This window comes from Staurois parvus, unplaced genomic scaffold (genome assembly GCF_062004578.1).
Source record: "Staurois parvus isolate SC_StPar_1 unplaced genomic scaffold, SC_StPar_1.0 ptg000571l, whole genome shotgun sequence".
In the NCBI taxonomy this organism is placed as follows: domain Eukaryota; kingdom Metazoa; phylum Chordata; class Amphibia; order Anura; family Ranidae; genus Staurois; species Staurois parvus.
Genome location: NW_028318367.1, coordinates 443,017 through 460,106, shown reverse-complemented (window position 1 = coordinate 460,106; position 17,090 = coordinate 443,017). Strand labels below are relative to the sequence as shown.

Below are 17,090 nucleotides of genomic sequence, written 5' to 3'. Positions count from 1 at the left end.
CTATCACCTCTACGCTGACGACACCCAAATTTACCTCTCCACCCCTCACCTCACCCCCACATTCTCCGCCCGCATCAATCACCTCCTAAATGACATCTCAGACTGGATGTCGCTCCATTTCCTCAAGCTCAACCTCTCCAAAACCGAGCTTCTTGTCTTCCCCCCCAGCCCGCGCACCCCCTACCATCCTTTCCATCACTACCAACAACACCACTATCAATCCCGCCCCGCAAGCCAAAGTCCTTGGAGTCATTCTGGACTCAAACCTTTCCTTTCAACCTCATGTCAAATCACTTACAAACACATGCAGGCTCCACCTCCGCAACATCGCCAAGATACGCTCCTTCCTTACCCCAGACACCACCAAACTACTCGTACACTCCCTGATTATCTCACGCCTGGACTACTGCAACTCCCTCCTCACCGGCCTACCCCAGTGCAGGCTCTCCCCGCTTCAGACCATCCTCAACTCAGCGGCTAGACTCATCCACCTCACCACCCGCTCCACCTCTGCCACCCCCCTCTGCCTCTCCCTCCACTGGCTCCACCCCCCTCTGCCTCTCCCTCCACTGGCTCCCTATCGCCCAACGCATCAAATTCAAACTACTCACTCTGACCTACAAAGCCGTTCACAACACTGCCCCTAACTACCTCACCAACCTGATTTCCAGGTACCGCCCTACCCGTACCCTTCGCTGCTCACAGGACCTCCTTCTGTCCTGCTCCCTGGTCTCCTCCTCCCACACACGTCTGCAGGACTTCTCCAGGTCCTCCCCCATCCTCTGGAACTCACTACCCCAATCCATCAGACTGTCACCTTCCCTCCTCACCTTCAGGCGCTCCCTGAAAACCCACCTCTTCAGGGAAGCCTATCCCACCTTCACCTAACAGCCGATCTCCTTCATTCCTCCTACCACTCCATCCCCCACAGCCACTTCCTCCTGTACCACTACCCCCTCCCTCCCAGACTGTAAGCTCGAAAGAGTAGGGCCCTCTTACCCCTCGTGTGCCGTTTGTAGTTGCTGTAATGTTTCATGTATTGTCCCCCCTCTATTGTACAGCGCTGAGCAAACCCTTTGGCGCTATATAAACTCAATGTAATAATAATAATAATAATGTTTTACTGAAATTTGGCATTTCCTAGATCTTTGTGATAATATTTTGTGACATAAAAATTAGAACTGCCGCTGTTTTATTCTCTAAAGTCTCTACTTTCAGAAAATCTATATTTTGGGGGTTTTGTGTCATCTTCAGGATAAAATGATTTTTTAAACGTGCAAAAAATGCCAAAACGTCTCTGGGAGTGAAAGGGAGAAAGGATAAGCCAGACACTCCCCTTTCCTGAGGAGCAGCCAATCGGTTCTCATTACACTGCAAGGTCTCTCCCCTCCCTGCCAGTCCCCGGGTGCAGTGCTGGAGACAGGCGGGGGAGGGGAGGAGGAGATAAACAGAACAATGTTACACATATTACACATTTAAGTTGCTATAAAGCCCCTTTCATTTTTTTAAAGCCCCCGACATTCCTAAAAGCGCCTCAGATTTATATACATTTGTTGTAAATAGGAAATAACATCTTATTACCTCCTCTGCTGCCACTTCCACCAACGTCTCTGATATACTTCTTCCCGCCTCACCTCTCATCTGGAACTTCCTGTCTGTATGACATCATTTCCTGTCTGCACCTGACATCACTTCCTGTCTGTGCCTGACATCACTTCCTGTCTGCATTCTATAGAGACTTCCTGTGTGAGTATAGGTGAGATCAGCACCTTGTGGAGTTCAGAGGAACTGCAGCCCCGAGATCCATCCCATAATCCCCCTTCCTGTATAATATGTACCTTACAGGGATACTACGGGAGATGAAACATTACTGAATAAAGGAAGAAGAAATAAATGTAACTCTTATGTAACCAACTGTTCAACAAACATCTCTTATTACATATAGAAAAGTCTTACAAACACAGAACACAAAATACAAATGTATAGCTAATGAGAGCGATCCCGCCAAACCTGATCCTTCTGGGGGGGACAATGCAAAAATATATATCAATCCACTCATAATGACATCATCTTCTGGGAGTGTCTGCACATCCATCCATTTCATACACATTTCATTGTCTCAGCGGATCTCCTGCAGCCTATTAGCGCCCATTTCCCTCTCTATGTCTCAGCAGATCTCCTGCAGCCTATTAGCTCCCATTTCCCTCTCTATGTCTCAGCGGATCTCCTGCAGCCTATTAGCTCCCATTTCCCTCTCTATGTGTCAGCAGATCTCCTGCAGCCTATTAGCTCCCATTTCCCTCTCTATGTGTCAGCAGATCTCCTGCAGCCTATTAGCTCCCATTTCCCTCTCTATGTGTCAGCAGATCTCCTGCATCCTATTAGCACCCATTTCCCTTTCTGTGTTTCAGCAGATCTCCTGCAGCCTATTAGCACCCATTTCCCTCTCTATGTCTCAACGGATCTCCTGCAGCCTATTAGCTAACATTTCCCTTTTTATGTCTCACCAGATCTCCTGCAGCCTATTAGCACCCATTTCCTTCTCTGTGTCTCAGGGGATCTCCTGAAGCCTATTAGCACCCATTTCCCTCTCTATGTCTCAGTGGATCTCCTGCAGCCTATTAGCTCCCATTTCCCTCTCTATGTCTCAGCGGATCTCCTGCAGCCTATTAGCGCCCATTTCCCTTTCTATATCTCAGCGGATCTCCCGCAGCCAATTAGCGCCCATTTCCCTCTCTATGTCTCAGCGGATCTCCCGCAGACTATTAGCACCCATTTCCCACTCTATGTCTCAGCGGATCTCCCGCAGCCTATTAGCACCCATTTCCCTCTCTATCTCTCAGCAGATCTCCCGCAGCCTATTATCACCCATTTCCCTCTCTATGTCTCGGCAGATCTCCTGCAGCCTATTAGCAGCCATTTCCCTCTCTATGTCTCAGCGGATCTCCTGCAGCCTATTAGCTCCCATTTCCCTCTCATTGTCTCAGCAGATCTCCTGCAGCCTATTAGCACCCATTTCCCTCTCTATGTCTCAGCAGATCTCCTGCAGCCTATTAGCAGCCATTTCCCTCTCTATGTCTCAGCAGATCTCCTGCAGCCTATTAGCAGCCATTTCCCTCTCTATGTCTCAGCGGATCTCCTGCAGCCTATTAGCTCCCATTTCCCTCTCTATGTCTCAGCAGATCTCCTGCAGCCTGTTAGCAGCCATTTCCCTCTCTATGTCTCAGCAGATCTCCTGCAGCCTATTAGCACCCATTTCCCTCTCTATGTCTCAGCGGATCTCCTGCAGCCTGACTGCTCGGGGGACACATTTTGGCCCCTTTGATTTTGCAGTAAATGTGATTGCATTAGTCCCGTTGATTTTCGTATTTCCATGTAATAAAAGGTGTCACATGATGTTGGGTTCCCCTTTCTCTCCTCCCTGAGTGTGTATTTAGAGGCGGAGCTCCTGCTGGAATGGCGGTCGGAGGCGGAGTCTAGGAGGGAGACTGACAGAACCCGCAGCAGACTTGCAGGAGTGAGCGAGGAGGATCCGGTTCCTTTACCATCGGAGATGAGGAGAGTGTGAAGGATGTTTCTGACTCTGGGAGCTGAAAAGCTGGGAGTCCTATTGGTGTGGTGAGGGGGAAGCACTACTAGGGGGCGCCCTCACCATCCCGTGTACAAGAGGTGGAAGAAGGCGTGGCTACACTACAGCCGCCATGTTTGGAGGGCGGAGCACTTTCACACCTTATCAACTTTTCACTGATTGGTGGATTTTTGTAGTAAAATAAGTGGATTGAAGTAGATGCAAAGTGGAAGCGGTGGACTTGCAGAGAACACTATACTGAGCACACAATATTGTCTGTCTCCATGGATTTGCACAGGATTTGAGATGATTTCCTATAGCAGCAAATCTGATGAGATGAATGAAGTGGGTGTAAAGTGGAAGCAGTGGATCTGCAGGGAGCAGCATCTTGAGCACAAAGCACTTTATGTTGTGGATGGATTTGCACACGGTTCAGTTTCCTTCATTTATTGATAAACCCCATAAGACCAATGAAGTGGGTGTAAAGTGGAAGCAGTGGATGTGCAGAGAATAGGATTTGGAGCCCCGAGCTCTTTATCTCTGAATGTCTCCACATATTTGTAGTGTATTTGTGATGATTTCTGTGCACACACAATAGGACAGCGCTGTGACACATAATGCTCTTCTAGATGACAGGGAATCCTTCCCTTTGTTACAGCAGCAGTCCGCTAGAAGGTTTTTGTAGGTTTGGAGTTGTTACACATAGCGCGGGTTTTATCCATTTATAGTGATGACATCATTGCCCAAATCTGGGGGTCACCAGCCATTTCCACCCTTTACTCCCAGCTGGGGTTATTATTATTATACAGGATTTATGGTGCCAACAGTCTGCGCAGCGCTGTACAATATAAGGGGGGCGGTAAAATTACAATACATTTCAGTACAGAAGGAATAGGAGGGCCGGGCTCATGGAGCTTACAATCTGAAGGAAGGGAGTGGTACATACATACAGTGGTAGGGAGTTCCAGAGGATGGGAGAGGCTCTGGAGAAGTCCTGGAGGTGAGTGTAGAAGGAGGAGGTGACGAGGGAGCTAGAGAGCAAGATATCGTGGGAGGAGAGGAGCTGGCGATATCTGTGGATGAGGTTGGTGATGTAGCCGGGGCAGTGTTGTGGATGGTTTTGTATGCTGTGGTTAGTAATTTGAATTTTATATGTTGGGTTAGTGCAGGGGTAGGCAACCTGCGGCTCTCTAGCTGTTGTGGAACTACATTTCCCATGAGGCATTGTAACATTACAAAACTGACAGTTATAGCTATGACTTGCAGAGGCATGATGGAACTTGTAGTCCTTCAACAGCTGGAGAGCCGCAGGTTGCCTACCCCTGGGTTAGTGGAAGACAATGAAGGGATTGGCAGAGAGGGGTGGAGAACACTGAGCAGAGTCCAGTGAAGGGATTGGCAGAGAGGGGCAGCAGTCACTGATTGGTTGGTAAGGTGTATGAGTCTAGCGGCAGTCGCTGATCGGTTGGTAAGGTGTATGAGTCTAGCAGCAGTCACTGATCGATTGGTAAGGTGGATGAGTCTAGCGGCAGTCGCTGATCGGTTTGGTAAGGTGTATGAGTCTAGCAGCAGTCGCTGATCGGTCGGTAACGTGTATGAGTCTAGCGGCTGTCGCTGATCGGTTGGTAAGGTGTATGAGTCTAGCGGCAGTCGCTGATCGGTCGGTAAGGTGTATGAGTCTAGCGGCAGTCCCTGATCGGTCGGTAAGGTGTATGAGTCTAGTGGCAGTCACTGATCGGTCGGTAAGGTGTATGAGTCTAGCGGCAGTCCCTGATCGGTCGGTAAGGTGTATGAGTCTAGCGGCAGTCGCTGATCGGTCGGTAAGGTGTATGAGTCTAGCGGCAGTCGCTGATCGGTCGGTAAGGTGTATGAGTCTAGCAGTAGTCGCTGATCGGTTGGTAAGGTGTATGAGTCTAGTGGCAGTCACTGATTGGTCGGTAAGGTGTATGAGTCTAGTGGCAGTCGCTGATCGGTCGGTAAGGTGTATGAGTCTAGCAGCAGTCGCTGATCGGTTGGTAAGGTGTATGAGTCTAGCAGCAGTCGCTGATCGGTCGGTAAGGTGTATGAGTCTAGCAGCAGTCGCTGATCGGTCGGTAAGGTGTATGAGTCTAGCGGCAGTTGCTGATCGGTCAGTAAGGTGTATGAGTCTAGCGGCAGTCGCTGATCGGTTGGTAAGGTGTATGAGTCTAGCGGCAGTCGCTGATCGGTTGGTAAGGTGTATGAGTCTAGCAGCAGTCACTGATCGGTTGGTAAGGTGTATGAGTCTAGCGGCAGTCGCTGATCGGTTGGTAAGGTATATGAGTCTAGCGGCAGTCACTGATTGGTCGGTAAGGTGTATGAGTCTAGCAGTAGTCGCTGATCGGTTGGTAAGGTGTATGAGTCTAGTGGCAGTCACTGATTGGTCGGTAAGGTGTATGAGTCTAGTGGCAGTCGCTGATCGGTCGGTAAGGTGTATGAGTCTAGCAGCAGTCGCTGATCGGTTGGTAAGGTGTATGAGTCTAGCAGCAGTCGCTGATCGGTCGGTAAGGTGTATGAGTCTAGCGGCAGTTGCTGATCGGTCAGTAAGGTGTATGAGTCTAGCAGCACTCGCTGTTCGGTCGGTAAGGTGTATGAGTCTAGCAGCAGTCGCTGATCGGTCGGTAAGGTGTATGAGTCTAGCAGCAGTCTCTGATCGGTTGGTAAGGTGTATGAGTCTAGCAGCAGTCCCTGATCGGTTGGTAAGGTGTATGAGTCTAGCAGCAGTCTCTGATCGGTTGGTAAGGTGTATGAGTCTAGCAGCAGTCGCTGATCGGTTGGTAAGGTGTATGAGTCTAGCAGCAGTCGCTGATCGGTTGGTAAGGTGTATGAGTCTAGCAGCAGTCACTGATCGGTTGGTAAGGTGTATGTGTCTAGCGGCAGTCGCTGATCGGTTGGTAAGGTGTATGAGTCTAGCAGCAGTCACTGATCGGTTGGTAAGGTGGATGAGTCTATCAGCAGTCGCTGATCGGTTGGTAAGGTGTATGAGTCTAGCAGCAGTCGCTGATCGGTCGGTAAGGTGTATGAGTCTAGCGGCAGTCGTTGTTCGGTTGGTAAGGTGTATGAGTCTAGCAGCAGCATTTATAATAGACTGAAGGGGGCATAGCCTGTGTAACGGTAGACCAGTGAGGAGGGAGTTGCAGGAATGGAGGAGGGATATAACCAAGGAGTGGATAAGTTGTTTTGTGGTGTCATTGGTCAGGAAGGAGCGGATTTAGGAAGCGTTTCGGGGATTGAGGTGGCAGGATTTAGCCAGTGATTGGATGTGGGGCCCAAAGGAGAGGTCAGAGTCTAGGATTACGCCTAGCACCCTGACATGAGGGGAAGGACCAATGGTTGTGCTGTTGATTTTGATGGTAAAGTCATGAGTGCGGGATCGGGGGGAGGTAATATTACAGCTCAGTTTTGGAAAGATTGAGTCTAAGGTAGTGATGTGACATCCATGCTGATATATCGCTCAGTAGATTTGTGATATGTGAGGAGATTGAGGGGGTGAGCTGGGGAGTGGAGACATAGATCTGGGTGTCATCAGCATAGAGGGGGTATTGGAAGCCATGGGAGGTTATCAGTTGGCCCAGGGAGGAGGGGTAGAGAGAGAAAAGGAGGGGCCCAAGGACAGAACCTTGGGGTACCCCAACGGAAAGAGGAATGGAGGAGGAGTTGTATGTGACACTGAAAGTGCGCTGAGAAAGGTAAGAGGAGAACCAGGAGAGAGCAGAGTCATGGAGGCCAATGGAGTGGAGTGTACTGAGGAGGAGCGGGTGATGCACTGTGTCAATCTATAGTCACTTGATTCAGAAGAACAGCTTTACGGGGTCCTTGGAGGTTGAGTAACAGTTCCTGCAAAGCCATAGAAGTACGATTCAGACTTCTTCCCAGACTACATGCTAAAGCATTAACAGTTCTACTAACATTTATAGGGAACATTGATCCAGGGAATATCCGATTGTCTCTCAGGGGGTCAGGGAGGAATTTTTACCGCTGCAGGAGCAGATTGGATCGTGCTTTGCTGGGTTTTTTTTTCCCTTCCTCTGGATCAGCTGTGGGTGTCGGATTATAACTTTTTTTATTTTAATGGTTGAACTGGATGGACTTTTGTCTTTTTTCAGCCAGACTAACTATGTAACTATGTCCTTGTGTTATATAATGCCAATGCTGGTCCTCCTACAATAGATCCAACTAATCTAGTGTATTCAGCTTTGGAAAGCAGTGTGATGTCTGATATACAATCTTCTGATCCAATCTCGGTCCTCCTTCTTGATCTTAGATCCTTCTCCATAGCTTTAGGATGCTCAGGCAATATCATACTCAGACGGCTCCAAGTACAAGGCCCTCCAGTAATATTCCTGGAATATATGAATATGTGGGATTTCCACAAGAAAACAACCATCCTAAAGGTAGTGTGACCTGTGACTGTGGCTGGGCTGTGATAGAACATGATGACAGCTCATTGGGTTATGTACTGAACTACATGTTCTATTAGACGTACAGAAAATCCTGTCCTGAGGAGATCGGGTTGTGTGATGTGGGCCATATGGAAATCTGAGATCCCAACACCGGGGAATCTCTTCAGAATCACATGTCATATTGTAACACATCTCCTGGGGGAACATTCAACGTTTTCATACCAGTCATATATTCCCAGCCTTTATATGGACCTGGACAGTTCTGACAGTCCTCATACAATGACATAGATGGTCCATCATCCCTTCTTACATCAGTATCATTAGTCATTACTCTGAAAATGTCCAACAAAACTGAGGTTGGGGTGGGAATGGCCATCAAACGTGTAGCTAAATGATCGGCAGCATATCTGACAGATGGAAATTGGGAACATTCATCACTCTCCTTGCCATATAAACCCAGACATTCTCTGATGGCTTCAACAGTTTATGTGGATGTCTGTGTTGGGGCAAGGGGTCAGTCTTATGGGGCTGCAGCATCCCCCCTGGTAAGATGACCCCCATGGTAAGGTGACCCCCATGTTGTGGGCATGTGGCCTGGTATGGATCAGGAGGGGGGGGGCACACTACAGCCCCCCTCTGCACTCTGTATGGTGGGCTGTATATGATATACTGCTGACCCCCGCACTCTGCGCCGTTATTGAAGGGTGTGAGGTGTCACCGAGGAGCAATGTTCTATATTGAAGTTTGCCGTCATTGCACCGACACACACAATAGTTTTTGTTCAATAAATGTTTTATTATAATTTTACATTTAACAACATTGAAGCATAAAGATCAGGAAATAGTAAAGGAAGGAATCCGATTGGTCAGGAAGATCCCTTGTCTGGAATGTGGGGGCGGAGTCATTATTATTGGTGTACAATACAATACACAACGTGTTCCATTATTATAATAAAGTAACAAACTGATCTTCAGGTCCAAAATTAGCATTTTAACATTTGTGCAGAAACAGCTCTGGCAGTGAGAGGGTTAATGTGGGCTAGATGGGATCCCTCTGCTGGGGTGACATTAGAGCTCCCCCTAGCTGCAGCCTGGTAATAACATTGCTGGGAGGTCTATTCATTTCTCTGCTCCATACTTCCCGTCTTTATAGAAACGTCTCCTGACATTTGGGGGTCTATTCATAGAATGTTTGTATAGCAATTCCCTCAGTGAGAGTTCATGTCCATTCCACCTGTGTGAATGGGGGAACCAATGTTATTAGGATCACATCTGAGCTGCTGGAATGTCTTCCATTCATGGAAAATACATTGAAAACATCTTCTCCTGCCATCAATGGCCGACCCGGTCCCACACTTCATCCATGTCTTTGGGGATCTCTAATCTCCTTATGAACTGTTTCTTCCATGATGAAGATCAGCCATGGAGTATATCTGAGGTGTATATCAGGGTGTGCTTCTTCCCCACATGAGAGCTGAGATGTCCAGCAACATTCATCTAGAAGACATTTCCCGCACTCAAGGCACTAATACACCTCCAGGGTTGTGTGGGACCTCTGATGTACAGGAAGACAGGACTTCAGGGAGGAACATTTCCCTCTCAGGGCAGGAAAGTGGCTTCTTCCTGTGACATCTCTGATGAATGCAAAGATTTGACTTCACTGAAAAACATTTCCCGCACTCAAGACAGGAACACGGATCTCTTCCATGTGAGATCTCTGATGTCTGTTAAGATTGGACTTCTGTGAAAAACATTTCCCGCACTCATGACAGGAATACGGCTTTTCCCCCGTGTGAGATCTCTGATGACTGGAAAGATGAGACTTCTGTGAAAAACATTTCCCACACTCTGGACAGGAATATGGCTTCTCCCCCGTGTGATATCTCTGATGTTTGTAAAGATCATACTTTCGTGAAAAGCATTTCCTGCACTCAAGACAGGAATATGGCTTCTCTCCTGTGTGAGTTATTTTATGCACATTAAGATGGGATTTAAAATGGAAACCTTTCCCGCACTCAGTACAGGAGAAGCTCTTCCCTGTTGGAAGGCCGGCCCGGTCCCGCACAGTCTGAGGTTCCTCAGGATACGAGGAATCCGATGGTCCATCTACACTGGATGGTGCCGGATGGACATTGGAGGGAGCCAGGTTTTCTCCTGGACTATACTGTGTGATGTCCTCATCTTCTACTTTCCAGTCTGGAGACAAAGTGAGACAATCCTCGGAGGTTTTCCTCATCTCCCGGCCATGGACTAAAATACAAAGACAAAGAGGAATACTAGACAGGAGCTGATTAGTTCCCCCAAACCAAGACTCCGCCCACATCAGGCAGCTTGGTCTCTGAGGAGCTTACAATTCCACCCTCAAGGGAACTAGGAAATGGCTCCTCTGATCTCCTACCAGGTCATTTCTTTATTCATGGACCTTAGTCAGAGAGTGAGGAAACAACCAGAACTGTCTTTTATAGGAGGGACAGTGATGAGGGGATTATAGGACGAGGGTCCCCACCCCCTCTATCACTCATCGCCATCTTCCCAACACAAGAAGTACTGCACTTCCTTATTTAGTCCATGATTTAGTCATGAAGAACAGCGGGGCTGAGCCCCACCAGAGGTCAGAGAGTGAGGATGGGGGGAGAACAACCAAGATGAAGACTGGACTGATCCTGAAGACCACCATCATTGAGGTATTGACTCCTCCCTCATTATCACTTTCTGTTTAAGGGTCCAAAGATGGAGGATGTTATCACATTATTATCACCATGTAAAAGTCTGTGCTCCAATCACATCATCCGATATAAAATGTCCAGCTGGGAGGAAATGGGGGTAACAAAAGAGAATCCATATTATGTGTATATATAGCAGTGGGGGGAAAGCAGGAGTCTGGAGTATGAAATGTATAACATAGAGTATATAGTGCAGGGGTCAGGAGTATGTAATGTATAACATAGAGTATATAGTGCAGGGGTCAGGAGTATGTAATGTACAACATGGAGTATATAGTGCAGGGGTCAGGAGTATGTAATGTACAACATAGAGTATATAGTGCAGGGGTCAGGAGTATGTAATGTACAACAGAGTATATAGTGCAGGGGTCAGGAGTATGTAATGTACAACATAGAGTATATAGTGCAGGGGTCAGGAGTATGTAATGTACAACATAGAGTATATTGTGTATTTAGTGTTCATGACCCACCTGTGCTGATCTCTGTAGGAGTGTCCTCCTCTATAAATGTCCCCGTTATTCCATCTTCCTCAATAGACTGCTGATCATCCCTCACATACGCCTCTTCTTCTTCTGCTTTTATCTCAACTTTTATATTTATCAGATCTTCACCCTAAACCAATAAAATTAGAAATTTCACATAATGTATAAAAAAGCTAACATGAAAAATACAAATATTATCTCCACAAGTCCATGTTCTAGATTCCCCATCCCACCAACCTTGTAATGGTGAGGGATGGTGTGACCTTCCTGTGTGGAATCCCGGGAATACAGAGGACGGGGACATCTCTCTGGTGGGTTCCTGGTATTAGGTGGCTCCATCATATCCTTGTGTCCTTCTGAAAACTCCTCCATCACTCCATACTCCTCATCCTCCTCTTTATACTCTTCTTTAACATCAATATTATCATCCCCGAGGTTTCCACTCTGAATATATAATAAAAATGACATCAATGGTAACAATGCAGATAATGTACAGATCCTAATGATACTATCAGTGATTGTTCCTCATCTACCTGATGATGGTGAGGGATGGTGTGACCCTCCTGTGTGGAATCCCAGGAATACAGAGGACAGGGACATCTCTCTGGTGGGTTCCTGTATCTGGATGACTCCACCATGGTGTCCTGGTACAGATCTTTGTGTTCTCTTAGAAGCTCTGACTCCTCCATCCCCCCATCCTCATCCTCCTCCTCTTTCATCTCTCCTTTAACCTCAACTTTAGGATCTCTCAGGTCTCCACTCTGAATATATAATAAAAATGACATCAATGGTAACAATGCAGATAATGTACAGATCCTAATGATACTGATAATGATCAGTGATTGGAGAATGTCCCAGAATTCCCGGCACCGCTCACCACTACTGTCAAAAGCTCCATCATCTTCTTGGTGACTTCTAGAATCTTCTGCATGTTGTGTCTCTCAGGGTTTAGGGAGTCACATGGAGGCACTGTGATGGTCATATGATCACCTGACTTCAGAAGAGGAAATCTCTGCATTGAGGAACCAATAGGAATATCATGTTAGACTCCCAGAATCCTCCTCACCTCTCCGGTCAGGTCTGTGTTTTATTAATAGAGATAAGAGTGATGTCATGTGACCTCCCAGAATCCTCCTCACCTCTCCAGTCAGGTCTGTGTTTTATTAATAGAGGTAAGAGTGATGTCATGTGACCTCCCAGAATCCTCCTCACCACTCCAGTCAGGTCTGTGTTTTATTAATAGAGATACGAGTGATGTCATGTGACCTCCCAGAATCCTCCTCACCTCTCTGGTCAGGTCTGTGTTTTATAAAAAGAGATGAGAGTGATGTCATGTGACCTCCCAGAATCCTCCTCCCCTCTCCGGTCAGGTCTGTTTTATTAATAGAGATAAGAGTGATGTCATGTGACCTCCCAGAATCCTCCTCACCTCTCCGGTCAGCAGGTAGATGATCTCCAGGGTGAGGTTTAGTATCTTCTCAGTCATGTGACTCCGGTCCTCCTCCATCCTAATTGGTGCCATCATGTGATCTATACAGGTCTCCTTGTAGACGGATAACTTTGGGAAATGAAAGTAAGAATGATTTGGATGGTATTGGTCACACAATAATAGGATGTGGATGTGAGGGGGGAATAGGAGGGTTGCTGGACATTGGAGAACTACTCCCCTCATGGGAAGACATTTAGTTTGGACTGTTTAGTGTTTACTACAATTTTGAGGTCCGGGGCCCCTTTACTCTGTTGGGTTTGTTTGGTCTCTGAACTGGTTTTGATGAGTATTAGATCTGCAGACAAGGAATGATAAATCTGATCCTTCCTATGACTAGTTTGCTCTGAGGCAGTGCTGTGAGGTCAATGTCGGCTCATCATGCAGGGATGGTCACTTTACATCACCCGACGCCCGGGACATGTAGTTCTGGGGGCCGGGCAAGTATTGTTTTTAATCTTTATCCCTGCTGAGGGCAAGCCACAGGGCTCTCCTTTCAGGTGCCAGCCTCTGCCACCCCGTGTGTGTGAACCTCCCTTGTACCTACTATGCTTCTCTGGCTCTGCTTGCCCATCTGTGGGCACAGTTCAGCGGGTGCCAGAGGGTAGAGGGGACAGATGTCAGGGCTCTGTCCTTGGCAGAGGTGTTAGGAGACCTGGCAACCCTGCCAGTACCTTGCATGGCCGCAGAAGTTCACATTGGCTCAAATTTGGTGGCAAACAGCCTTTATAAGGAAGCCCTGCACTACTCTCAAGTGCTGGTTGATCTTTGGCTCCCCAGTACCTTGTTCCTGTTCTACTGTGATCTGTGATTTCCTGTTACCGACTCGGCTTGCTCCTGGACCTGTCTTCTCTGCTTAAACCCTGACCTGACCTCGGCTTGGCTAACAGATATTCTCTCTTGCTCCTCTGTGTATGATCTCGGCTATCCCATCTGACTATGTCTGTTCTGATCTCCACCCAGTACCAGACCTTGGCTTGAACCGGCTATCCAGTAATCCTGTTCCCCGGAAGGGCTTTCATACCTCACACAGGCACCACCTGTCTGCAGACCTCATCTCAGTGCATCAGCTGTGCTCCTGGGTGGACCACCAATAAGCACTCCTACAGGTGACCTGTGCCACTTTGGTCCTGATTCCTGCTGTCCCACTCTCAGGGGAGTCTGGAACTTAGCCGCAAGGGAAGCCCTCTCTCCATTGGCGTCTCTCACCAGGTACGTGACAGTATCAATCAGCCATTATGTCTTAGGCCGAGAGATGTGCTTCCACATTAGAGGCCCTGTGCCAACAGATGATGGCACTTACGCAAGTGGTCAAGGATCTGCAGGAGGAATATTTTCAGGTGGAGGGACGTCTTCATTCGCTCACTACTGCTGCGACTTCTGCAGACCAGAATCCATTGCCTAGTCCTATCCCTACAGTGGCACCAGCCAGTTCGCTTTCCACTGTTACACCCGCTGTGGTACTACTCAGGGTTACCATTCCGGAACGCTTCCTGGGGACCAACGTAAATTCCCGAGCCTTCAAGAATGCTTGTGAGTTGTATTTTGCACTGCAACCCAGGACCTTCTCACTTGAGACAGTTAAAGTGGGGTTCATCATTTCTCTCATATCTGACGAACCTCAATCATGGGCACACAGCCTTTAGGAACAAAAGAACCAGCGCTAAACTCAGTGATCACATTCTTTGAAGCCATGGCAGCTCTTTATGATGACCCCCAGAGGACCTCTACTGCTGAATCCACCCTTCATGCTCTACAACAAGGCCGACGTCATCTGGAGGACTACATTGTGGAATTCTGCAAATGGTCCGCCAATACCAGGTTGAATGACGCAGCCCTAAAATACCAGTTCCATCTAGGTCTGTCTGAGTCCCTCAAGGACGAATTGGCTAGGGTGGAGGCTCCCTCCTCCTTGGAGAATCTAATTCAACTCGCTGCCTAATTGGATCGACGGCTACAGGAGAGACATTCTGAACATACCCAGACCCTTTGCCAAGGGTTCCAAGACCAGTGGATTCTCTCCCTATTTCTCCGCCTATCAGCACTCCTGAAGTAGAACCCATGCTAATTGGCCTTCTCTGACCTGCCTTATCTCCAGAGGAAAGATTACGCAAACGGCAAGGCAACCTATGCCTTTACTGCGGGGCTGTCATGGATCCACACCGTACACACATGCCCACGGCGCCTAGCTAACCGAGGTATGCACGTCCGGCCGTGACTTGGGGTAAAGAGGGATGAGGGGGTCTTACTTTGAGCATATAAGACTGGCCATGATACGCATTCACAGCCCGCACTGCATCTGGCCACTACTAGAGGTAGACTCCACTCCAATCCAGCTGGCTGACCACACACAGGCAGATACAAATCTTATATACAATCTGGTGCAATCTAAGGGTTGGGGAGCAGTCTAGCAATTGGCAAACACTTCTAGCATTCCTCCAGCTATCCTACAAGCTAGAACCCCGGTGTGAATGACGATTCCACTGTCCACACACCCCCACACCAGTCACACAACAAACGGTAGCTTGCCACCATCCAACAGTTTGTCGGCAGACTGGTCTGCTGGGCCACCACACACACAGATCTCCATCTGGCAGATCTGCTACTTTACAATCTGCATGCAATTTGCCAACACACAGTGCAATTGCATACAGATTGGCAATGAACTTAGACCGAGCATATATAGACACTGTAATACAATAATCTCTCCGGAGATATGAGCCCGAGCTTAAGTATCCAGAAGTCACTTATTAACTTTATGATTTAATATCCCGAAAGTGAGCTGTGCATAGAATATGTACAAAGTATAAAAAGTTACAAATAATACAGAAAATACAAAAAGACACACAATTGGCTATTGACTATAAAATAAAAGGGAATAAAAACAGAAATAAAACTTTTACTAAGAGTTATCCTGTGACTGGAGCAAGTTAGAGAAAGTCCGCGATTCGCCAGTAAAATAGAAATGGCTCTGTACGAATCACCCCATCCATATCTCAGGGTCCTCAATTTATTGAAATATGGACATAGGCTGGACATTAGCCCTTGGCCAATCAACCCTATACCAGCCCACAGGACGTTCTGGGTACTGAAGTACCCAAAGTTGATTGGACCAGGAACGGTTTGAATCACCAAGTCAGGGATAGAATTTCCGACACCAGCGCATCAATCTGATCGTGACAGTACCAATCTGTTCAGCTGTTGCAATCAGGTGCCATATAACTGTTTTCTGCATTTCTCTGGGATTCTACAGAGGCTATAAATACAGTTTTACATGCAGATGTAGCTTACAGTGTGTCCAATCAGAAGGAAGTATTTTCATCTCTCTGCAACTAATATTGTATCTTTTATGAGAGATGAAATATATTCCTCTGATCTGTGGATATAAATCACAGCTAGCAGACAAAGCGGAGCCCTCTCCTGGTGCTTCCCGAAGCTGAAATGGTTGGAGAACTTATTTTAGATTTCAAGAAGGTGGCAATCTCTGGCTACATAGGTGACAACGTTTTATTGACATTCTCTGTCCTTTCAGATGCTAATTGGTGAACATATGTCTCTGACTGAATTCGGAACACTTATCTTTAATAACATGGACTGAAACTAAATTTACAATGACATATTTCTACTGATCACATCTCAACTACTCAAATCTTACATTTATGTCACAGGGCCATGGGCCATTTCTTACGTAACTGCCCAGTGCGACCAAGTAAGTCCAGCCAGCCTCATCCTTCATATCTCCAGTTATCCAGAACCTTAACCACCCATGTCGTTCTACCCATGTCATTACAGGTGGCTGGAAAGGAAGTCAAGTTGTGGGCAATCATTGATTCGGGAGCCTGTAGTTTTTTCTTGGACATCAACGTTGCCCAGAACCGAGGTATTCCTCTTTGTCCTAAAACACAAAGGTTTAATGTACTCCTAGCAGATGGCACCGCTCCTAGCTCAGGACCCGTTACCCAAGAAACCATTCCCATCCTAGCCACAACTGACTCTGTCCATCAGGAATTCATCTGCTTTGACATCCTGAGATCTCCCATGTTTCCAGCCATCCTAGGAATACCTTGGTTGCAAGCTCACAATCCACAAATCAACTGGCTCAAAAAAGAAGTCACCTTCCCATCAAATTACTGTATTCAGCACTGTGGCACTCCCACACCCACCAATTTCCCTGTGTGCCTCTCAGTTCAGCCTACATCAGATGCCAGTCAATCCGTTCCCCCTGCCTACCACCATTTCCTTGATGTATTTCATAAAAAGAAAGCTGACACTTTACCATCTCATCAATTATATGATTGCCCTATTGGGCAGCTTCCAGGGGCAGCCAACATTTGCCAACGTTTATCAGACGTTCATCAAGGGCTTCTCAACCATTATAGCCCCCATTACCCAACTCACTAGCCAGCATACA

General features: G+C 47.4%; 1 protein-coding gene across 1 annotated transcript in view; it reads right to left on the bottom strand.

The window, feature by feature from the left end:
* The window catches only part of LOC149450557 (uncharacterized), a 122,922-nt gene that overhangs the window by 59,891 nt on the left and 45,941 nt on the right, over positions 1–17,090 (bottom strand). The window contains exon 3 of the mRNA XM_089691751.1: positions 9,741–10,233. Coding sequence (XP_089547877.1) covers positions 9,741–10,233 — 493 coding nt within the window. The remainder of the gene's footprint in view (positions 1–9,740; positions 10,234–17,090) is intronic.